Source organism: Colius striatus, chromosome 10 (genome assembly GCF_028858725.1).
Source record: "Colius striatus isolate bColStr4 chromosome 10, bColStr4.1.hap1, whole genome shotgun sequence".
Lineage (NCBI taxonomy): Eukaryota > Metazoa > Chordata > Aves > Coliiformes > Coliidae > Colius > Colius striatus.
In genome coordinates this window covers 12467185-12488641 of record NC_084768.1, presented here as the reverse complement: position 1 = coordinate 12488641, position 21457 = coordinate 12467185, and the positions used below count along the sequence as shown (strand labels likewise).

Below are 21457 nucleotides of genomic sequence, written 5' to 3'. Positions count from 1 at the left end.
GTATCTGAGTGAGGAACATATGGCTAGTTGTTAAAAATGTATCAAAGAGTTTCTCTTGTCTTTCCTTCTCATGAAGGATCTCTTAACAGAAATGATCCTCTCATGTGACCCCCAGCGTGTTAGTTGGCACTCACATGCAAGAGCATCGGCACGCTATTAGCAATTACCTTAGTGATATTTACAGCATTTTAATGTCAGTTGTCTGTATGTAAATAAAGCCTGTGAGGAACGCAGCGTGCCCAGGGCTCCCGCTCCCACTACAACAGCACTGCTCCTTCAACACACCACAGCACTTCCTGCGCCTTATGTAACTGCCAAAAATATCATTGCAATTGCTTTATGACAAAATAATGAGTCTGTCAAAGATGAGTGGTCAGGAAAACAAATTTGCTCTCCCACACAATTAGAGTTTATAGCATAGGACAGCAATATCAATCTCCAGCGACTCCAAATTGAATTTGCACATTGAAGGGAAATGTGTTATTGCGTGTGCTGTAACCAGGCTGCTGAGCAGGAAGAGTCCTCGCAGGGTGAGCTGGAAAGATGGGTGTCAGCTGCGCTGAGGAAACATCAGGATGGAAGTTTCCCAGTGCAGACAAGTGTTGTGGGGAACATGGTATTCCCTTCCACAAGCTCAGTGCTGACAGGGCCACTGCTTCATCAGCAAAGAGGGACTCTGGAAAAACTGTCACCAGATATAACATGCAGACAACTGTTCCCTTCAGGTAGAAAGTTGTTTCAAGGCCTGCATCTCCCTGTACATAACCTAGTTGCTCATGGAGTTGTTGATATTTATAATCATGGACTTCAGACATTCATAGTAGACGTACAGAGCGTTAGATCTCAGCAATACTATTTATGGTGAGCACATGCTGTTATCTCAGAACTGCACTTTGCCCTTAACATTTGCTTTATCCTTGCATGAGATTTTGCCCTTAGGCTGTTTGCCAGTGAAGTGCAAAGGCTGCAGCATACATCCTCTTACATTTGTCATATTTTAACCTGTATTCTCAAACCTGCTCTACTTACTAGAGCTCCCTGAATCATCTCATCTCTGTACACATGCAAACCCACTTAACATGCCAGGCAGCTGCTACCCACTGCTACCTTGTAATGGTGTTTCTGGGCATGTGTACATAATATCTGGTAAAGCGCTTGGATTTTTCCTTTGGATTTCAAGAAACTACATAGGCATGAAATAGTCATCTAGGACTCAGTATACAGGATGTGGAAGCAGTTTTGAGGTTCTCAGAAATTCTCCATTCATATACACGCAGCCAAAGTGACCATATTCTTGCAATGGAAGCATCTACAAGGGCTATATGAAATGTCATGTTTAACATGCTTTGTATGTTAGTCTATCTAATTAAGCCTTTTGTTACTATCTCAGCTTTAAAGTGGTAAGGGCTAGGAATGGCCTCCCAAAGCAAGTGTTCAAAGAAATTACAGTAGCACCTAGAATTTTCAGGAATAATTTAGCATCATGGATATTTACATAAGGTTACAAAGTATTTCCTCACCTCTGGAGCAGAAAAGTAATCTTCTTTCAAAAAGAGATGAGATTGATGGACTCTGAACTTGGTCAGTCTTCCATAGGAAACTGATGTCCACATCCTGACAGTGATCAAGCCAGCTACCAGATCAGTGGGGCTCATAGTTCAGAGTTACCTGATAAACCTGAAGTCTGGGTTCTGCTGCTTTATCTGCACGCTGCTCACAATCCAGCATATCTCATCGCAAGAGTGGTTCTCTCATGGTCCATCTAGATGGTACTTTTACCTAAAGAGTCTTCTTTCTACAACCTTAAATATTACCATTTTTGTTACTGCTTATCACACAAATGGAAGTAGCTTTTTATTATACTCTAGTCATCTCAGCCCCGCTATATGTGTTTACCTCTCCCATTCATCTCATGAAGTCTGTCTCTCAAGCACAACGGGCATTTCTCTTCCTTGCACAAGTCTCTGCAATTGTCCATACATGCATTCTGATGAGGTCCCTGGGACAAATAGCCCAATTCCTAGTGCAGCCTTCCTAAAAATAACAGAAGTATACAAAATATTATTTCCTCGTTTCAGTAAAATGTCTCTCCATGTATAGCACAGAATTTTTGCTTGGCTTGGTTTTCCCCAGACATGAAACCCTCCAAATTATGTTGTTTCCTTTTTTACACTGACCCAGTATTCAACTACAGCCTTGATTTGTTCTGGATATCATGATTAATCTCTCTGAGATCTGTGAAGTGACCTCAGCAAAATATTTGGTGCAAGATGGAGGAGAATCAGAGCATTTGTGGTTAAGTCCTCTGAATGTCTTCCTGCTTCTGCTCTTTTACCCCTAGTGTATGGTTACTGCCATAAACAAGAGCAGTTTAATGTCTTCAGGTTTCAATAAATCAATAAGTTTTATCATACTTGTGTAACACTAATGGTCATAAACCAAACCCAACTTTTCTGTTGCCTGCACAGTAAGGCAGCAAAGGTAATGTTTTTTTTGCTACACATTGTCCTGTTGTGGTTTGGGTGGGGATTTTTTGAGCATGTATTTTTGTGTCCATTTTAAGTAGCTCTCATTAACTCTACATTTGACATTTTAATTATAAATATATTTTTTACCTCGATCTTCGATCTTTAGCTAGTCTTGTAGAAAACCACATTTGTTGCTTACTTTTTCTTTTTGGGAACTGTACACAGCTAAGTTTGAACTATTCTGAGGGGTTCTTGTTAGGTTTTTACTATCTGTTCTGTGCCCACAAAGGTTTGAGGTCAGTCCTTTATTTTTTTTTCCAGTGATCAAATTTGTTTTCTCACATTCACTTCAAATCATTAGCCTCCTAGAAGGCTAAACCTCTCTCCCCTGTTGCTGGTTTGGGTTGGATTGGAGGGGGGAGGAAGGTGTTTTTTTTAATTGGAGAGAATAGAAAGTTTGCTCTCTTTTCTCTTAAGCATGGTACTATTTGGAATTTTAAGGCAGGATGCAGCATTCTGGGAGATTCTGCTGGGAAGGCTTTCAAAAACACACATAAAACCTCCAAGTAAGTTAATTTGCAGAGAGGCACTGATTGAATGAATCTGTGATAATTTTACAGGTTTAGGGCAGGAGGAACCATTTAGCAACTCCTCCATTTAGGAAGCTAAGTGGCTACAGTGTCCCTACATTATTTATTTTGTTTGTGGTTGTTCTGGATGCCTGAATGATTGTTTTAAACCTCAGTTAATAGGGCTTTAAAATTAGACAGAGAGTCTCCAGTTACTTCCACGAGAAAATGTGTTTTACTGGTTTTGTGAAAACCTGCCAATATCTGCTACACAGACCTCCAAAATATGCACTGCTCATTTTTTCTGTTGGTGATTAGTGGGTAAAATCACAGAAGATGCCTCCTGCAGAAGCCCTGTCTGTTGCTATACTGTGTGGGCCCTGCCATAGGGACCACAGAGCATCTACCACAGCACAATGCCACAGCTCTGGGCTGAGAAGTAATTCCTCTGGAGCAGTCTTGCCCCAGGAAATCAAAAACCTGGGCACCAGAGCCATTCTGCACAGTCCACCCTCTTGGCTGGGAAATAAGGAAAAGAAGGAAGCAACCTATGAAGAGGTGGATCACCATGGAATTTAGGGAATGTGGGAAATAAAAGGAAGTCACTGTGCATGGGAATGTATGGGAATTATTTGTATATATGCATCCATACATATCCATACATGCATATGTTTTGAAGGTGTATAGGAAGGGGCATGGGACAAGACTGCATAGAAGCAGAGGGACATGGCCAGAGTCTGCCCAAAACTTAACCATGCAAGGAAATCGAGGATCAGTCTGTCTCTTCAGGAGTACATGGCAAGTATAGCATCTAAGAAGCACAGCCAGACTTCTGCATGAGGTTTGCTGACACAACCATTCTTCACTGTCAGGTGCTTGTTAAGAGAGCTATGCTTGTTTACACCGACTAGAAGATGTACCTACATTTCTTTTCCCCCAGCTCAGTTCCCCTACCAATCTGCAGCATCTTTTCAGGAGCTATGGCTTTTTCTCAGAATCAGTTGGCTTTTCCCTCCTGCCTAGAGCAGTTTGCTGCCTCTGGCACTGACGAGTCCCTCCAATAAAACAGAAATCTTCCCCCGAAAGAAATTCAATCCGTTCCTCTCTCTCATTTAGACTAGTGACTCCACAGTCTCTCCTGCTTCTTTCTCCTCTACCTCTGGTTTTTTGTCTTATTATTGTGTATCTCTCCTGTTTGGGAGTCTTCCATTTTCACAATCCCATGGACAGTGAAAGCACACGTTACTTTGCTTAATAGCAGTGCCATTTACCAAACCCTTCAATCTCTACATGAATAGGCATTTTCCATCCACTGACACCCAGGCATCTTTCATTCTGCAGTGGCTACTCATTGACAATTCACTTGACAATTGATGCAGTCTTTAAGCATCAATATTTTGGAAATTACATAAAAATGAATCACACTTTCTTCAGTCTGGCATGTTCAATACATGTTTGGAATTTCAATTTAAAAGGTGCTGAACCTGTTTTTCCTTAGAATGAGCATTGCTCAAATAACAGCAGTTTCATCTGCCTCATTTCTAGCATTGAGAGGAATTCTCCACCACCTACTGTATTACAGATTCTTGTGGATTTTCTCCAGCAGCCACTATGACAAGTGCAAGCTTGTTTTACCCTGGGGATATATATGTATGTGGCCCGTTGCTTCAGGTCATATTCCTTCCAAATGGAAGTCAGTTTGACAGCTGTTAATTTGCACTTGGCCATTCCGTATGCTCTAATTATTGGTCACTGTGTGGAACAGGTGACAAATGCCCACATGAGAACCCGTTAAATCACTAGCTGTACAATCATTAGGAAAACAAACAGACAGGATCGTTGAATACTGTTTTTTTCTCCAGTCCCAAACAGAACCAGATTTTAGCCAGTTTTGACATCTATTGGGAAGGAATGGAAGGAGGTGACAATACCTTACTTTATGAAACTAGCTTCCCATTCTGTACGTGTCCTAGTTTTGGGTGAAGGGGGGAGTTTAAGGAAAATACAATTGTTCTAAGAACAGGTGCAAGATCTGGTTTATCTAATGATTTTGTTACAAGGTTTGATTAAGTGTTCCTTCCTAAGTAAAACTAAATGTGCCTACCGAAATTATTTCCTTCAGCTACTACAATTATTATCAAATCAAAGCAGGCAAAAAAGAATTCCTTTCTGAGCAAGAGAGTACTTGCTGAAGGAGAATGGCAAAAGTCCATTGCAGTAAGCTTCCCTTCCACTGAACTGTGGCATTGCAGAGGGTAGCTAATTGAAGTCTGTTTTCTCAGACTCTCAGGACCTAATTTAGATCTTAATTTGGGCCAGATTCTCTAAGGACATAAGCAGAGGTCTTGTATTGTTCCTTGGAGTAGTTAGTAACTCTTGAATTTTTGCAGGTATAGATCTGTCTGTAACAAAAATTAGGAATAATTTAATTGATCTCAGTGGAGCTGTGTTAGTGAAAACAAGAGAAGATTTGGAGTCTTGGTGAAATTACTGCTTTTAGACCTGTGTGAGCTGAAGATACAACATGCTATTTGAGTGATATCTTGTAAAGCATGCTAAAACAATAGCTAGTGGCACAACACACAGAAGTAGAGTGACTGCCATAGGATGTGCTTTGCTGAGAATCTGAACTAAGACTCCTAAATAATATCCCACTTCTTTTTTATTTCTGCCTTTTAAAACTAGGTGTAAGTGCAACCTTCATGCTACTGGCTGTAAAGAAGAAAACAAAAGGCTACTTTGTGAATGTGAGCATAACACAACGGGCCCAGACTGTGGAAAATGCAAGAAGAATTACCAGGGCCGACCATGGAGCCCCGGTTCTTATCTGCCTATACCTAAGGGCACTGCTAATATCTGTAAGTAGTTCTGTATAATAAGGACATTTCATGATTAGAATTCTGCCCCATATCGTGACTCTGAAGGAAGATTAATGCTGGCAAAAGTTTGTCATTTTTTGAATGAGCCTATAGATAGAGTTGGACAAGGTGTCAAGTTATTCTTATTAATTGTAAGTATATATCATCTATTTTTGTAAGTAACTTGCATGAGAACTGAGGTTTTGTACCTAAAGACAAATCCCTAGACACTGCACAGAAAAGGCTAAACAATGGAAAAATTAGGACCCTTCACATAAGAAACACACACAAAGGAGAGAAGCTAGTGGGAATATGTACAGTAGTGCTGCAGCCATGGTGTGCTCAGCTCTCCATTATGCCTCCAGATTCAAACCAGCTTCACTTCAATCTGTGAGATGAGACCCATGCACATTTTTTTGTCCATTTAAGAATGTTAAAAAAACTCACTCAGACCAGTTTTTTCAGTTGATCACTCAAGATCTAAAGGTTGGTGAAGGAAGTTTTTAGCCAATGTTGACCTGCAGTGCAGATTCACGTGTGCTCTTTTAGATCATTTTAAGTGCTGAAGGAGGAAAGCAAGGGCAAAACCTGAGGTTTTGTATCTACGTGTTTCCAGCTAACAGCTGTTCAACATCACACTCAGTATTCCAGCACACTTTCATATTAGCCAAAGAAAGTTAGTGACAGCTGCATTTCCTGGCCCTTGATAGGATTGGGTCAAAACAAACATGGTGCTGAAAGAGAGGGCACAAAGACAAGTGTGAGTATCATTTTTTCCTTTCATGCATGTATGAAATACACAATGATTCAGAATCCTCCTGAACTGATTAACAGACTCAGTTTCCTTTGAAGAAAGGATTGAAGACGATGGGGATAAATCACCAGACCTTTTGACAGAAGTCACTAGCTTCTTTTAAGAAAAGAGTCTGCAGTTGTGCCCTGGTGAAAGGCAAAACATTCATTTGAGAATATTAGAATGTAACAGTTTACTGCAGAGTTATTTGGGAGAAACAGAGCTATGTACTGCAGTTGAATGAAAAGTTTAAAACCAGGAGCAATGTGCAGTGCTCAGAATGTTATCTAAGACTTCAAAGCAGCAGCTGTGGAGAATCAAACCTCAAAAATTAATATCATAGGAAGCAGGACCTTATCAAGTTAAATACGAGAGTAACAGACCAAGTAACAAACCATGAAGTGTGAGGGCATGAAATTATGATAAAATTCTTACTGAGCAGTAAAAAAAAAAATTAACTTCCAAAAAGCAGGGGAAAAAACATTTTGTGAGAGCATTCACTTTTTCACATGTTATAAGAAGTAAGTGGGGCTCACAGGATTAATACTTTAAAGATATGTTCAGAAAAAAAATTGTGAGATTTATCAGGTTAGTTTTATGTATTTTATATATCGATATACACACAGATGTATGCACAAATATACCTTTTCTCAACACATGTGTGTGTATAGATATAATGCAGTTGCTACCCCAGCAATCATCTAAACTAGTGACAAGATACATCTGAAGATGAAAACGGGGATCTTTCTAAATGCAGCTTGCTATGTCAGTTACATCATTTCCAATCAGTTGCTCACACACCAGACGGAACAGTGGAATTAGCGCCCACCAAAAGGATGCCTGAAGCTTGTTAAAACAACTTTCAGCGTTATTGAATTCCAGCAGATAAACGGTTCCACCAAAAATCAAAACGCTTTGCAAATAACAGGCCATCTTTTCTGGGGTTTATTGTTATTATTATTACTATTATTGTGATGGCATCATGAAAACATAACCTCATTTGAGCTGACGAATGCTCCCAATTGTCTTCAAATCCTGATGTCAGTAATGATCAACATCAGGAGTTTATGGGAAGAAAGATGTCTAATTTGCCTTCCCAGTTACCAGTAATAATATGACTTTCCAAGCTGGACCCTCCATCATACCCACAGTGGTCGCTGAGCTGCTGAACAGCTGTCATAAGCTTGATCTCAGTGATGTCTTACAGCAATACATTTCACATCTTAATGACTCAAGTGAAAGGTGTTTCCTTTAAATATGGTTATGGCTTTGTTTTTTATATGGTTAAGCCTGTACCTCATTATCCAGGAGAAAACAGGGAATAACGCATCCCTGTTTACATCTGTTCCACCATTTATGATTGTAGATCCTGGACATGTCCACTCCTCCAGCTTATTTTCTAAATGACAAATCCTTGTAGTTAGACTTGATGATCTTCAAGGTCTTTTCCAACCGTAATAATTCTAAGAATCTATTTAACCTTACATATAAAACCATGCCACATCTCTGCTCATCTGTGCTTGCTTGCTCTCTTCTGGTTCTGTAATGGAATTTTTTTATTTCATGAGGCTAAAATTCCATGTGATATTCTAATCATGAAAACAACATGGGTCTTCTACAGTGGCACTAAAATGTGGCTGCTTCATATTTTGTTATTACAGTGATCAGCCCTTGAGTCCTTTTTAAAGGCTGTGCCATAGTTAGAGCATTTCTTCTGGCATCAAGGCTGACATAAGTGACAGGTTACATGTTACAGTAGTTAGTTCAGAAATGTCATATTTGAGTTCCTTTTAAACACTTTTTTGGATGAACATCCCCTTATGGCTACTCTTACTGCTTCATATTATTTACATCTTCTAAAACACCTTCAGGTGATGATAGACACTGAAAAACTCCTCAGATTGCGAGAGTCTCTCTCTAACCTCCTTTGTTGTGAACAATTGATGTCATATTCAGTGCTGTTTTACCTTGATTGCCTATCTACCCCATCACCTGTCCAGAAGGCCTCCTGCTTCTACCATGGTTATTCCCCTCCTCCCAGAAAAACCTTGAAACAAGCCAACTTTCATAACTTTCATGTCTGTAGCAAGTTCATGCTCAAAATATTGTGGTTTATATTTAGCTTGACAGATTTTAAGCTTTTTTTTCATGTCTTTCTCCATTGAGATGACTTAAACTTTTGGATGGTGCCTTTCCAGAGTCATCTTTGTTCTGCTGGTTTGGGTTGTGTGTTGAGGGTTTTTGGTTGATGTTTATAAAATAGTTGATTTTCATTTTTGTTTTCATTGGTGGATTGTGTGTGATTGTTCTGAGTCCCTCATACACATTATCTCTAGCCTAACTCCATGCTGTTTGCGTTAAATCTTTTGAGCTGTTCTTCTCATTTTTATTTTAACTAACTGCCTCATTTTTATCTGCTGCCTCTCTGTTAATTGCTGCAGTGGATTTTCTTTTTCATCCTTTTCCTTCTCATCAAGTTATGTTGACTTCCAATCCAGAAGTGGTTCTCTGATAACTACTTCTTGAATTGGGTCCTATGTACTGCTCAGAACTAAATCAGCCTTTCTTGTGGGTTGTCTGATTACTTGCTACAAGCAGCAATCATTTATGGTATGTGAAAGCTTCACTTCTTTTAGCACTTCCTGATTTAATGCCAAGTGTTGGAACATATGAAATTTTGCATTCCTGTGTAGAGTTTCTGCACTTGCCCTGTTGTGTTTCTGTCACCATCTCCATTGTGTGGCCAGTAATGCAGCCCTAGCATTAAACTCTCCCTAGTCAGGCATCAGTTCTGTAAAGAGTTGTAGAACATGTTGATAGAATTAACTAGTTTGACCATCAACTTCCCTTGATATATTTTAATTCCCTGGGGACAGTTTGTGGAGTCCAATAATGCAGTGTCCCTTAAGACCAAAACATGTTCAATCTTAAATAAATTTGCAGTGGGATTTTTAACGTGAGCATGCTTGAATAAGATAAAGATTAAAAGTTTAGAAGGTTTTTTTCACAAAATAAAAGATCTTTTTGCTTGAGATTCTCTCAATATGGGAAGTTTGCTCAGATTCAACAAGAAGCCTATGTCTATTTCCGACTGTTTCCCAACTGGAGCTTTTATTGTTTCCACTGTTCTGCTCCTGCCGTGGTTTTTTTGTGGCTAGTAAGACTTTATTCTACCTTTTCAGGTTACAGCTTATGAAATACAACACCATTCTAGATTATACTCTAGTCCTAGCCTACACCGTGATATAAAGCTGTTTCCTGTATCCTTTGCCCTTGAAGTCAACATGAGATTTTCAGAAGGCACTCACTGCCACTAACAGCATTTCCATGTTGGTCTACTGCATAGCATTTGTTGTATATTTTCACTCTGTCATATTGACTATTTCCTGATTAAATTTATTCCCGTGTGCTGCCACATTCTACGCAGAGTTTATTCTGCAATCTGCTTTGACACTCAAAGTGAACTTACTGAGTTTCTCTATACTTGGTGTTACAAGGTAGCTCTTCTCCTCAGCAGCGGTCTATGTCTGACAGCACTAGCCCTTTTCTTCCTCCTCCTGTTTATATCATCTTTGGCACTTACGTTCTTTGCTCCATCAGACAGAGCTGTCTAAGGCTGTGCTGGGCTGCCATCCATCAAAGCCTGCTCGCTTTTTGTCAGTCCCTCCACAACCAATAACCTGTACCAGAAGTGCTTGACACCTCCTCCCAGCTGTTACATGACTTTCCTAATTCATAGTTCAATGTGAAACGAAGGATTGACCAGGGAAACATCGGTGTTTCTTTTCAGGCAAGAATTAGGCTGATAGTCTCGATCAGTTCACTGAATTTCTCCTGCCATGGGTCCCCCTCAGATAGTACAGCCTCTCTCTCAGCAGCACAGCCTTAATCCTCCCTGAATGGGAAAAGACTTATGAGGCATCACTGCAGCACAGCTGCCACAGAAACAGTTTCTGGCAAAAGATGTGGCATTGATTACCCTTATCTGTGCTTGTCACTTTCCCCATGTATATTTGCTGACACAAAACCATCTTGAAGGATCAGGGTAAAGGAAGTTGGCCAAGAGGTTGTGTGATGGCAGGCTTTCTGTTCAGGAATCCAAGTAGCACGGTTCCCTGTGGCTGAAAAGATCACATATGCTGCTGTCCTGTCAAAGCTAACTCATAAGGTAGATAATGTCCTATTTTTCAATGGTTCCATTCTCCCAAACAACTGGAAGGGGCTTTCCAGTGCCTATATCGTGACTGAGATAGATCTTAATTTGAAGGAATGGGACACTCATGCTTAAGATGTAAAATATTGCCCCTTACTGTTTTTGACATCTTTCCTAGAGAATAAGGAAGATGTGAATACATAATGTTACAACACACCAAAGCTTATAGTTCATGTTTTGTATTGCGTATTAATTTTGGCTCATGAAGATTACAGAAGGTGAAAAGCAACAAGAAGATGCCACAAAAAGTGTGTCAGGCTGGGAAACTTTGTGAGAGGGGGCAAAACTCTAGTGTTATCAACAGCATTCAAGAAGTCAGAACTGTCAGGAAAACCTGCAAATGATAAGCAAACTTCCCTCCAACTAAGTGTCCAGTGCAATGGCCAACAAAACGTTGCAGCTACATACCTAAAAATCAATGCATATAAAGAACATATTCTGTATTCTTTTTCAATGGGGCTTGAAAAATTACTCTTCATGTCTCTACCCTCTCACATGATGCTGCAAAGTTGGTTGGCTGTGCTGGTTATGGTGGCATCTGTTGCTGGGAAATGAGTTGCTTCCATCCTCACTGGTTTCAAACAACTCTATTTTTGCCATATACAGTGAAGAGGAGCAATTAAAGCAGGTTCCAATCCTTAAGCAGCAACATGGGAAGGCAAAGTGTCAGTTACAAGATACTCAGAGTTCTAGAACTGGTCTGAGTTTGAGGTTTTTTGAAGTTCTTAGTAGCTAACATTCTGTCAATAAGTTACGACTACTTTTTTACAAATAGCCTTTTGATCCCACTGGAGTTTTTCCTAGACAGAGAGTTCTCAAATACTGGTTTGGAGTCACTAAAACATGAGGAAAAGGTTCAAATTTTAAAAGGCATTGCCCAATAAGCCAATAACTATTTTCCCTGTCCAGCTTCTTTTTGGTGATATTGCTTGGGAAAGCAGAGGTGGAGGGTGAATTTCATCTAAGCAGTTCTTTTTCTGGGAATTGCATTTTTTTCCATCTTTACAGAGACAGCAACTGCAGAATTAACCGCAGTGGGAATTCTGAGGGTCTTGGGATGAAACACATGTGAAATTTCCTAAGAATTGTGTCTTTCACTATGTATGGTTTTTCGGCTCAGTACATGAAAAGTTTACTTCTGTGATCATAACAGTCCCTCCCTTTGAGGGATTACAAGATGCTAGGTTCCTCCAGCTTCTCTTTAAATTACTAGAGAATTTAGAACTTCTGGAATTGATGCTAAGGATGTGATATTGCATTCATGCCTCAGTGGAGGAGCTGCAAAGGGAAAAAAAGGCTCACTGCAGGCAATGCTGTCATGCTGCAGCACAGATATCCTAGCAGAAGATCAGATGTGTCATTAACAACCCTGCTCTGGCTCTTTGCTACAGAGAGCTCTACATTTTTCCCTGTTGAAGGGTTCGAATAGGTGGTGTGGAATGCAGTTATAAGGATGTCTCTTTTGTCAGAAAAGCTCTCACACAACTCTGATGGGCAATTAATGTGAAGGCAAACTTGCACTGTGCTATTTATAATCATAACCTGCCGTGGGTTCATAGGAGGGTGTCTTAGTTCTCAGTCTCTGGGCTGTATTCACCTTACTTGAATAATTCACTGAGCTCCTGGTGACACAATGTGAGTGAGCTGCAAGCTGGGTGCAGTGTTCCCATAGCAGCAGGAGCCTGTCCTGGGCTCCCTGTGATGCAGCAGCTGCACTTTTAACTTGTGATAGAATCATTCCTTGATGCCACACATACCCCTTGCCCTGGAAGAGGTGCAGCCTGGCTGCATTAATGGTGCTGCTGCTGGGAAGAACACACAGGCACTGACAGTGGAGGGGACAAGAGGAGCTGCAGGGTACGACCTGCCCTGAGATTGAAGCAGCAGTGTGACCCTTCTCACCAAGAGCCTGCTGCTCCTCCTTTGTGTTATGGATTTCATACGGGCACAGACTAACGAAGAACTCAAAAACCTGCTTTCTGTGCTAGAATCTGATTTGCTTTTTTTCTCCATTCTCAGTAGCCAGCTCCATGGTAGCTAACAGCTCAAAGAGCCCATTTCTGGAAGAAGGGAAACGAGGAAATTACAGGGCAGATGCAGAAATCATACGGAAGGAAAACACCAGATTTTTTTCTCTCCAGTAACGCATGTATTTTTAGATGCGCTTACAGTGAACATGTAATATATCAAACCACCACCCTCAAGTCAAGTCAGAAATAATAAATAGTATTAGAGACTTTCTTCTGCAATGTTTGCCATTTTGGGAGCAGCAGCTACCCCTGAACTTCCTTTGCACACTTTACTTGCAGTTTCCTCACTAATAAACATCTCAATGATATCAACCGGAAGATAAAAATAGAATGAACGTTGCTTTGGTTTAACAACTGAACATACATGAGTACAATTACTTAAGTTTACTTACTCTTTGTGTCTAGCTGAGTAGTTGTGCATCAAGGGAAGTCCTGGGCCTGGTTCTTCATCTCTGTAACCTGTTGACATCATTTCACTGCTGCAAAGTACTGCCATCACACTGACAGAGGGGGAGAGCCACACCACCTCTGCCTCCTTACCTAAGGGCTTGCAACAAATACAGCTCAGATAAATTCAGGAGCTAGCCTCAATATGTACCTCCAGATCTCACCAAACCACCCTTACTAAGAATAATTTTCCCATCATATGTGCAGTTTTTACAGAGTGTTAATAGATCCTGCTTCGTGGCCCTATGTAACCAGCTCTTTCTTTACAGATAAACTTAGAAGTGCCATTCTCACTCTCTTTAGCAGAAAGGGCTTAAAGTAGTGCTCTGTCAAGGCCAGTCACCACGCACAGGGATACCTGCTATTGCAGAAAATCAGGCTGGTTACAGATCACACCAACCCAGAAACTTTGTACGGAAATAGCAAAAGAGCTTTTCAAACAGGAGCTGAAGACAACTTGGCAAGGTTAATACAGAGCCCTTCAGGCTAGCAAGCAGCTTGTTTTCATTATTCTCTGCCCAGGAAGCATTTATCACTATGAATTCATTGAAATTTTTGAAATACAGTAAAGTGAGGAGAGCAGGCTTGCAAGAAAACCTCTTCCTTTGCTACAATCTGTTCAGGAGAGAAAGGAAAGGATATTTGTACGTGTGTGTAGGAGAGAGAGAGAGGTTTGAGGCGGGGGAGTATACCCAGAGGAAATACAAATACCATTTCACAGTGGAAGTGTGAGTATGAGAACACAGTATCTGTATTTTATCTAATATTTGTGCACGTTCCATCCGTGTATGAAGGAAAAGGAATGCTGCATGTCTAGAACAGCTACAGTGACTTGCAAAAACATCCACAAGCTGATACTGCAACTTTGGGGGAAATTATTTGAAAATTCATCGCCTTTTTGACAGTTAAGACAAAAGGAGAGAAGCTCTCTTACATTATCCTAACTGCAGAACAGTACAAAGCTGGGCCCAGAGTCCTGGTGAATGGAGTTAAATCCAGTTGGCAGCTGGTCAGCAGTGATGCTCCCCGGGGCTTAGTGCTGAGGCCTGTGCTGGTTAACATGTTTATCAATGATCTGGATGAGGGGACTGAGTGCACCCTCAGCAGATTTGCAGATGACACCAAGCTGGGCGGGTGTGTAGGGTGATTGGTGCAGTGCTGACTGGTGTGGTGAAACAGAAAAGATCTGTTTACGGTCGCCATTCTCCAAATGCAATTACTTCAGCAATGTCTTAACCAAAGCTAGGAGTTAGAAACATTCCCAGCTTGACTTCACAACCTTGCTTACAGTGAATATCATTTACCCCCAAGAGATTCCTTTGCTCCAGTTTGCTTAATTGCAGAATGAGGTCCATGCCATCTCGAGCAAGACAGAACTTCAAGATAGATGTTGAAAGGAGTACAGCAGATGTTTAATGGAGAAGCAGACAGATTTCTGCAGTAAAATGCATACCATCAAAAGCCAATAAAACTCACAAAAGGCAACCTGTATTTAACTAAGAGGATGTAAATACCCAGGATTTAAATACCAATACGCAATTTGTGACTTGAACTCAGGAGAGTAGCAATAGTGCCATTAGCAATGGCATTTAATCTCAAGAAAATGGCATTTCAGGAAAGATTTCATACCCATATTTTTGCGCTGCAGGTCTTTTCAGGGCACACCTGATAACAAGCTACATTTTGGGACTGTGTCATGCAATATGAGATCCCACGTTGCTAATCCAGCAGAGGAGCTTTACTCCTCAGCAGCCCCACCTCTTCTGGTAAATCTCACCTGTCTCTGGAATGGTTTCCTTGCATTAATTCAGTTTAGGAATTGCAATGAAAGCAGAAAAAAAACAACCAAAAATCGATGAGAGGCTTAGTCAGTATGACCCACCTAATACATTAGATTGTTTCACTCAATTACCTTTCCTTTCCATAGCTTAATTTAGATAACCATCAGGTAAAAGAGGAAAAAATAGCTATATACAGTTAATGCAACAGAAGGTATCAACTGATTTAAGCAGCTGGCTAAGGCAGTTAGTAATGCATCTATCCCTTGGTTAAATTATTCTCCTAGATCTGCATAATACACGCATGACTGATATTTTTATCTAGAGCATTAAACCTAATGGCTGGTTAGCTGAGATACAAAACTGCTCTGAACAAATTCATGAAGTTCAGGGAGCTGGTGGAGGTCCCAGAAATACCCATCTGTCAATACATTTGAGTGGTCCCTGCAGCCTCGTGCTGAAAAATCAAAAGACTCTGCATTTATGAAGGGCTGGGTACATATTGGCAGTTGCTTGGGTTTAACTATGTACTGATATCATATTCTGAAAATTAGAAGAAAGTTGCTTTCAGAATCTTGGCTGTAATGGCTCATCCAGCTACAGCAAACAGCTAACTCTGCTTTTTTGTGTTTTCTTTCTCTACAGGTATACCCAGTATTTCCAGTATTGGTAGTAAGTAATAAAACAAGAATTGTTTTGCATTGTCATTCAGCTTCTTGGATCTAATTTCCCAACATCCCTTTCTGGTGTAGATAATGTTTCTCTGAAAATGTGCTCTGCAGTGTGCTCTGCCACTACTACATATTGGCCTTCCTGTGTTGCATTGACATGTAACTGTATTACGTGGTTGGAGAGAATGTCACTCCTGACAACACATCTGCCTTCAGCTGCAGGTTTTCTGATCAGCAGATGAAAACTGAGTGCTACAAAATGGAGTGTTACACAGAGAATTGAGACACTGTTCCACAGAAAATATCTGTTGACCATCTTTTCCAAAAACAACAAACAAAAAGTATTTGCTAATAACAGAGAACTGTAGGACCATTAATTTCCATGTGTGTATGTGTGTGTGGAAATTCAAAGAGCAAATGGAAGAGTTTAGCAATGGAAGAGCTTTCATTGTTACGAAGTAGCTTCACAAACGCAGCGAATCAGCTGCAATCTGCAGTGACTCCAGCGGCCTTTGAACTGGGCCTTAATGCACAAAATTAACAGCACCGTGTTCTTCTGCTTTCCCACATGCAACTGAAGAACCAAAATATTACATTTCAGCTATAGCAAAATGGTACCATTAAGTGAAGAACTACTGTATCAGTGAAATAGATAAGTAATTCAATAAAATACCTGGGAGGACAAAGGGCAGAGTAGCTCAGCCCTGAGCCTCAGCTGAGAAGCACGGGCAGTCGTGGCACGTTAGTTGATTACAAATAAAGCAGGGAGGTAGAAATGAGATCCCGCTGCGGCTTACTAAAAGAACATTCCCCACAGCCTCAGCTTTGCAGAGGCTTTAGACACAACTCGTGTGATGCGGGACTGTCACAATGATAAAACACCACAGTAGTAAAATGCAATTTGCCGTACCTGATACCCAGCTGAAAAGCTTCTAATAATTTGGGTATAACCGTCTCGCTGCTTATGATGCGCAATCGGGTCTGTCAATTGCTAAATCAGATCAGTTTGCTTAAGCCTATGAATGGCACTGATTATTTAAGCTCTAGACAGCAAGTTAAATGCCATCAAAACTATCCTCCTTGCAAATGAGAGCAGCAGTGACAGCTGAATGCCACGGCATCTGTTTTGCAGCTTTACACAGTGAAACAACATCAATGACAATAACGTGCAAATGAAAGCCTTCAATCCTAATAATGTAATTCTGTAAAGTAGTATCTCCTTTGGCATTTGCATGATTGCAAATGCATAATGATGTGCTATTTTCAAAACCTTGTGTTTATACATATAATTTGTAACAAAAAAGCAACCCCAAACAACCACAAACTAAATTAAGAGAAGTTTAAGTCACTGCTCTCAGGAATATTCCTGCCATTAATAACAGAAGTGGGATGAATGGGAAAATAGCTCTTTGGAGTTTGGTTGTGCTGTAGTTTCTTAGTACTGTGTTGCATGGACTATATGGTTGTGTTTTCACTTCACACTCCATACGGCCTTCGTCACCACATCTACCATTTCTGAGCATCAGCAGATGTTGGCCTTTGAAAACTTAATAGGGAAACTCAAATACCTTTTAAACAATGGTGACCTGAAAGGATGCATTGTTGACCTCTTCATACTTTACACTGGGGTGATTAGTACAGTTTATCTAATACAAATGGGAAAATTCTGTTTAGGATTCAGTAGGAAATAGAAACGTTTCTGCAAGTCTGTGCTTTAGCTTTAATCTCATACAATTGTTTTGGAATAATTTGTGGTAGGATTCGACAAATTTCTTTGCCTACCTGGAAAGGATGAAGCATGAGCATCTCTTCATGAGCACAAGCAAATACTGATACTCTGCTTGAGTTTTTTCATTTGTTTTTTTTCTTAAGTAGCTCAGGGGGAAATAGCTGTATTTGCACAATGTTCTGAAGATGTTTCCTGTCAGACAGAAATAGCAGAATTATTGTTAGACAAGGATAGAACCCATAAATTCATCCTGGTCTCGAGAATTTAACAGAAGTACAATTAACACATAATATCAAACAAGATTAATTAGTCATGGCTGCTTTAATGGATTCTGCATGATTTCTTCTTTTGTCTGCGCCAATACAATGTTTGTGTTCATATCAGCAGAGTTTTTTCCCATCTGGGGACAGGAAGTTACTCTTGTGAGATACAGTTTGGGTTTTATTTTGCCTGGCAGCACACACTAACGTGGGGAGTATCGGCTGTTGCGTGCTTCAAGCTTTTCCTAGGACATGAGGAGAATGGGGTTGGGGCTTGGGGTTATGAAGACTAAACTACCAGTGTACAAAGAAGATGCCACTGCAAGCAACGTTCATTTTACACCTTTGAGATTAGACTGAGAGCAAAGAAAACCAAACCATCGTTACTTGTATGCACATTTATGTATCATTCTCTACTCTTTTTTTTTTTTCCTCAAAGGATCTTATATTAAAGCAGCTCATCGTTAAAGACTGAACACAAAGCAAGAGTGGTCATTAAGTAAACATCCTTTCTGATCATCTAGAAGAAAGAAAAAGTAAAATAAAATCAGAGCTTTCCCATTAAGGTCATTTGTACCTGCTGTTGTCTATCAGTTGAATAATAGGTTCTCTGATCGTTTCCAGCATCCTTGATTCCAATGCTGGCCTTTTCAGCATTTTTCTGCTATGTTTGGAAAAATACTGGTGAAAGTGTTAGCAATTAATGAGTCCCAAAACCATTTCATAATTGTAAGCGATGCTTGCATCCAGTATGTAAATATTCTGAAAGCTACATTATTTTACTTGCTAAAATAATGATTGTACAATTTGACATAGACCAGTGCACCAAAACGTTCATTACTGTGAGCAAATACCAAAGTTACTAATCTATACATGTGTGCCTTCCAAAAGTTGAATCTTCTATAGCTTCTGTCTTTTTCCCTGAAAGCATAACTCCAGTAATTATGCTAAACAGTTTGTTATAAAGGGTATAATTAGATACAGGATAGGATAGACATGATGTGCAAATAGCTCTGTGTGGGTGATTATCACCTTAAAGCCTGCTGGTGGCAGATGAGTCAGAGTTTAGAGACAGACAGTGCACCCAAGTGCAAGATGCAATCAAGATAATCAAATGGTATTTTCTGCTTTGTTGTCTATGGTTTTGTTCTTCCCTTATAGCCAATTGCAAATTGATTGCTTTTTTTTTTGGTTTTTTTTAAATACCAAATGCAAGACACAAGTGAAAAAAAACTTGAATGGGCACTCATTGTTTTCTTAACCTTGAACTATCTAGTAGGTATTTTTCTGGAACTTAAATAGTGTCAGGATGAGTGTAGCTTTAGTTGTGTTAAATGTATTTGTTACATTTTACTGTTGTGGATATATATCTTAAAGAATTGTAAGAGCAAATACTAGTAGATTTCTTTTGGTCTCCTCTTTTATAACAACACAAAATATTTTGGACCTGATTTTGCCTCCTTGCACTAACTGACAAGTTATCTCATTAAATTTACAGTCATGGAATCAAAGCCATGACAATGCCAAGCTGTGGACTAGAGTAAACACACAACACCCACATGTGTCAGTAGGATCCAAACATGCATAACTAGGTTGTACATTACTTTCCTATTATTATTGGAGGTCAAGTTTTACAGAGAGAGCTGTGCTGTTGAGAGACCATTAAAATGTTTATCTCCTTAAAACATTTAAAGGTCTGTCTTCAGACTGTACTCTTTATAGATGCACATAGCGAGTAAAATGCTCTCGTTTCATTTCAGTTTTATCCAAATCTGACGTTTTGATAAATACTGGTAAACAGGCACCTACTCTAAGGCAATCATCTTACATAAGTAAGCGATTATACGATTAAACCAAGAACAGCATTTGTTTTCCCTCCATTTAACACTTTGAAGCACTCAGAACTTTTCACTTTAACAATTAGATTTTCTTTTATATTAAAACATGACTGAGCTGAAAGAAAATACTGATAGCCTATGTAGCATAATGCAGGCATTTGAAGACTGGGTCTGAAAGAAACTTAACACACCAAATAGAAAACATTATTAGTAATTTATTTACCTGGCAGGATTCATAACAAAACCAACTTTCTTCTGTATAAACAGGATTTCATCCTGGGCAGTCAGTGAGCAAAGAGCCTGTGCTGAGAAGAAACTATCTCTTTGCAGAGTGGGAAACCTCTTTGCAGGGTCAGCAACTACCAACACTGCCCAAAGGAGCGCTAACAGATTGTTGGTGTTGGATTTTGAAGAGCCTTTTGTTTCAATTTTTCTTGTACCAGATCCACCAATTTTAACAGATAAGAAGAACCGTTCTCATCAGTCTAATAGACATGTTATTTATCATTCTTCATCCCAGTTTACCTTCATCATCTTGGGTTAGTTAAAAACAGTGTATTAGTCAAATAGTCTTTTCAATGCTTTTTTTCATTGCTGTAATATACAGGAAATTACTCAGTTCACAATTGTCTTTGTTTTCACCATTAATGATCAAGTGATAAGATGCTGTTGAAAATAAGATACCAACACTTGAATTTTTACCATTGTACCCATACAAAACACATCACACTTGCACTATGCAAGTTTAGCTGCAGTTACTCAGGAAGTTTACAGAGAGCAGACATGATCCCCAAACATATCTATAAACTGAGGGAGAAATTGCTGTGCAAAAATACACTTCTATACTTTCATCATCCTCTTTTTCTTTCTATCCCTTAGACATGTTATCAGTTTATTTCACGGAGTGTAAGGGAAGATGATCCTTCTGAATCAGCATTTGGACTTTTTAAAAAAGATCTTAATTTACTGTTCTTCATCAGTTGTGAATTACTGTGCAGTAATTCTAGCCAACCAGAAAATTTCAGCATCTTTGTAAGAAAAAGCAGAATCAATCAAAATAAAACGGAACAACCCCTGCAAACTATCAACAGAATTATTTAAACTTTTTTTTTTGGTCATAAGAACATACCTAAATATTTCCTTCCAAAAATACCTGTATTTATTGTGCACTTTTACAAATGTTTTGGTGGAAATACTTACAGTAGAAGAATGCTCCCTCAGAGCTCATTCATTTGACAATTAGCCACCATATTGTTGAAGTCAATGGGGTTTTTTTGATATCTAAAAGTTTCCAGAGCTGGACGATCAGATTATTTTTTTAAAGTCTCAAAAGAGACCACTTTCTTTTCTAACGTAACAAGTGGACACGTAAAAGACTAATTGCATTTAAATTCTTCCAACAGTTGTAAAAGCTGTTAAGGCTGAGGAGCTGCCATAAAACAACCACATCTTCACATTTATGCAGAATTCTCCTTTCTTCAAAGGAACAGGTATGAAACTTCCTACATTGCTCACAAAAAAATGCCTAACATTGGCCAAGTATTTTTTTTTAACTTAATAAAATAAAGAGATGATTTTTAAAAAACAACTTTTCAGCATTTCTTCTATTTTGATGAGTTAGATCTTCCAGTGTTATGAAAGTGCTGAAAGGCAAATTTTATGTGAGGTGGGTTATCATAACTTCAAACAGACCTAAAGAGATAGAAATTATGTAGTGACAGTGTGGTCTGTGCAAGAAGTGATGGAATATGATCTGATATAAACACACCCAATTATTCCACCACTTACTAAATCTGCCATTGA

At 39.5% G+C, this 21457-nt stretch overlaps 1 protein-coding gene across 2 annotated transcripts in view; it reads left to right on the top strand.

The window, feature by feature from the left end:
- The window catches only part of NTNG1 (netrin G1), a 147072-nt gene that overhangs the window by 85991 nt on the left and 39624 nt on the right, over nucleotides 1-21457 (top strand). For both annotated transcript variants that reach the window (XM_062004142.1, XM_062004143.1), the window contains exons 4-5: nucleotides 5723-5895; nucleotides 15802-15828. In XM_062004142.1, the coding sequence (XP_061860126.1) occupies nucleotides 5723-5895; nucleotides 15802-15828 (200 nt within the window). The remainder of the gene's footprint in view (nucleotides 1-5722; nucleotides 5896-15801; nucleotides 15829-21457) is intronic.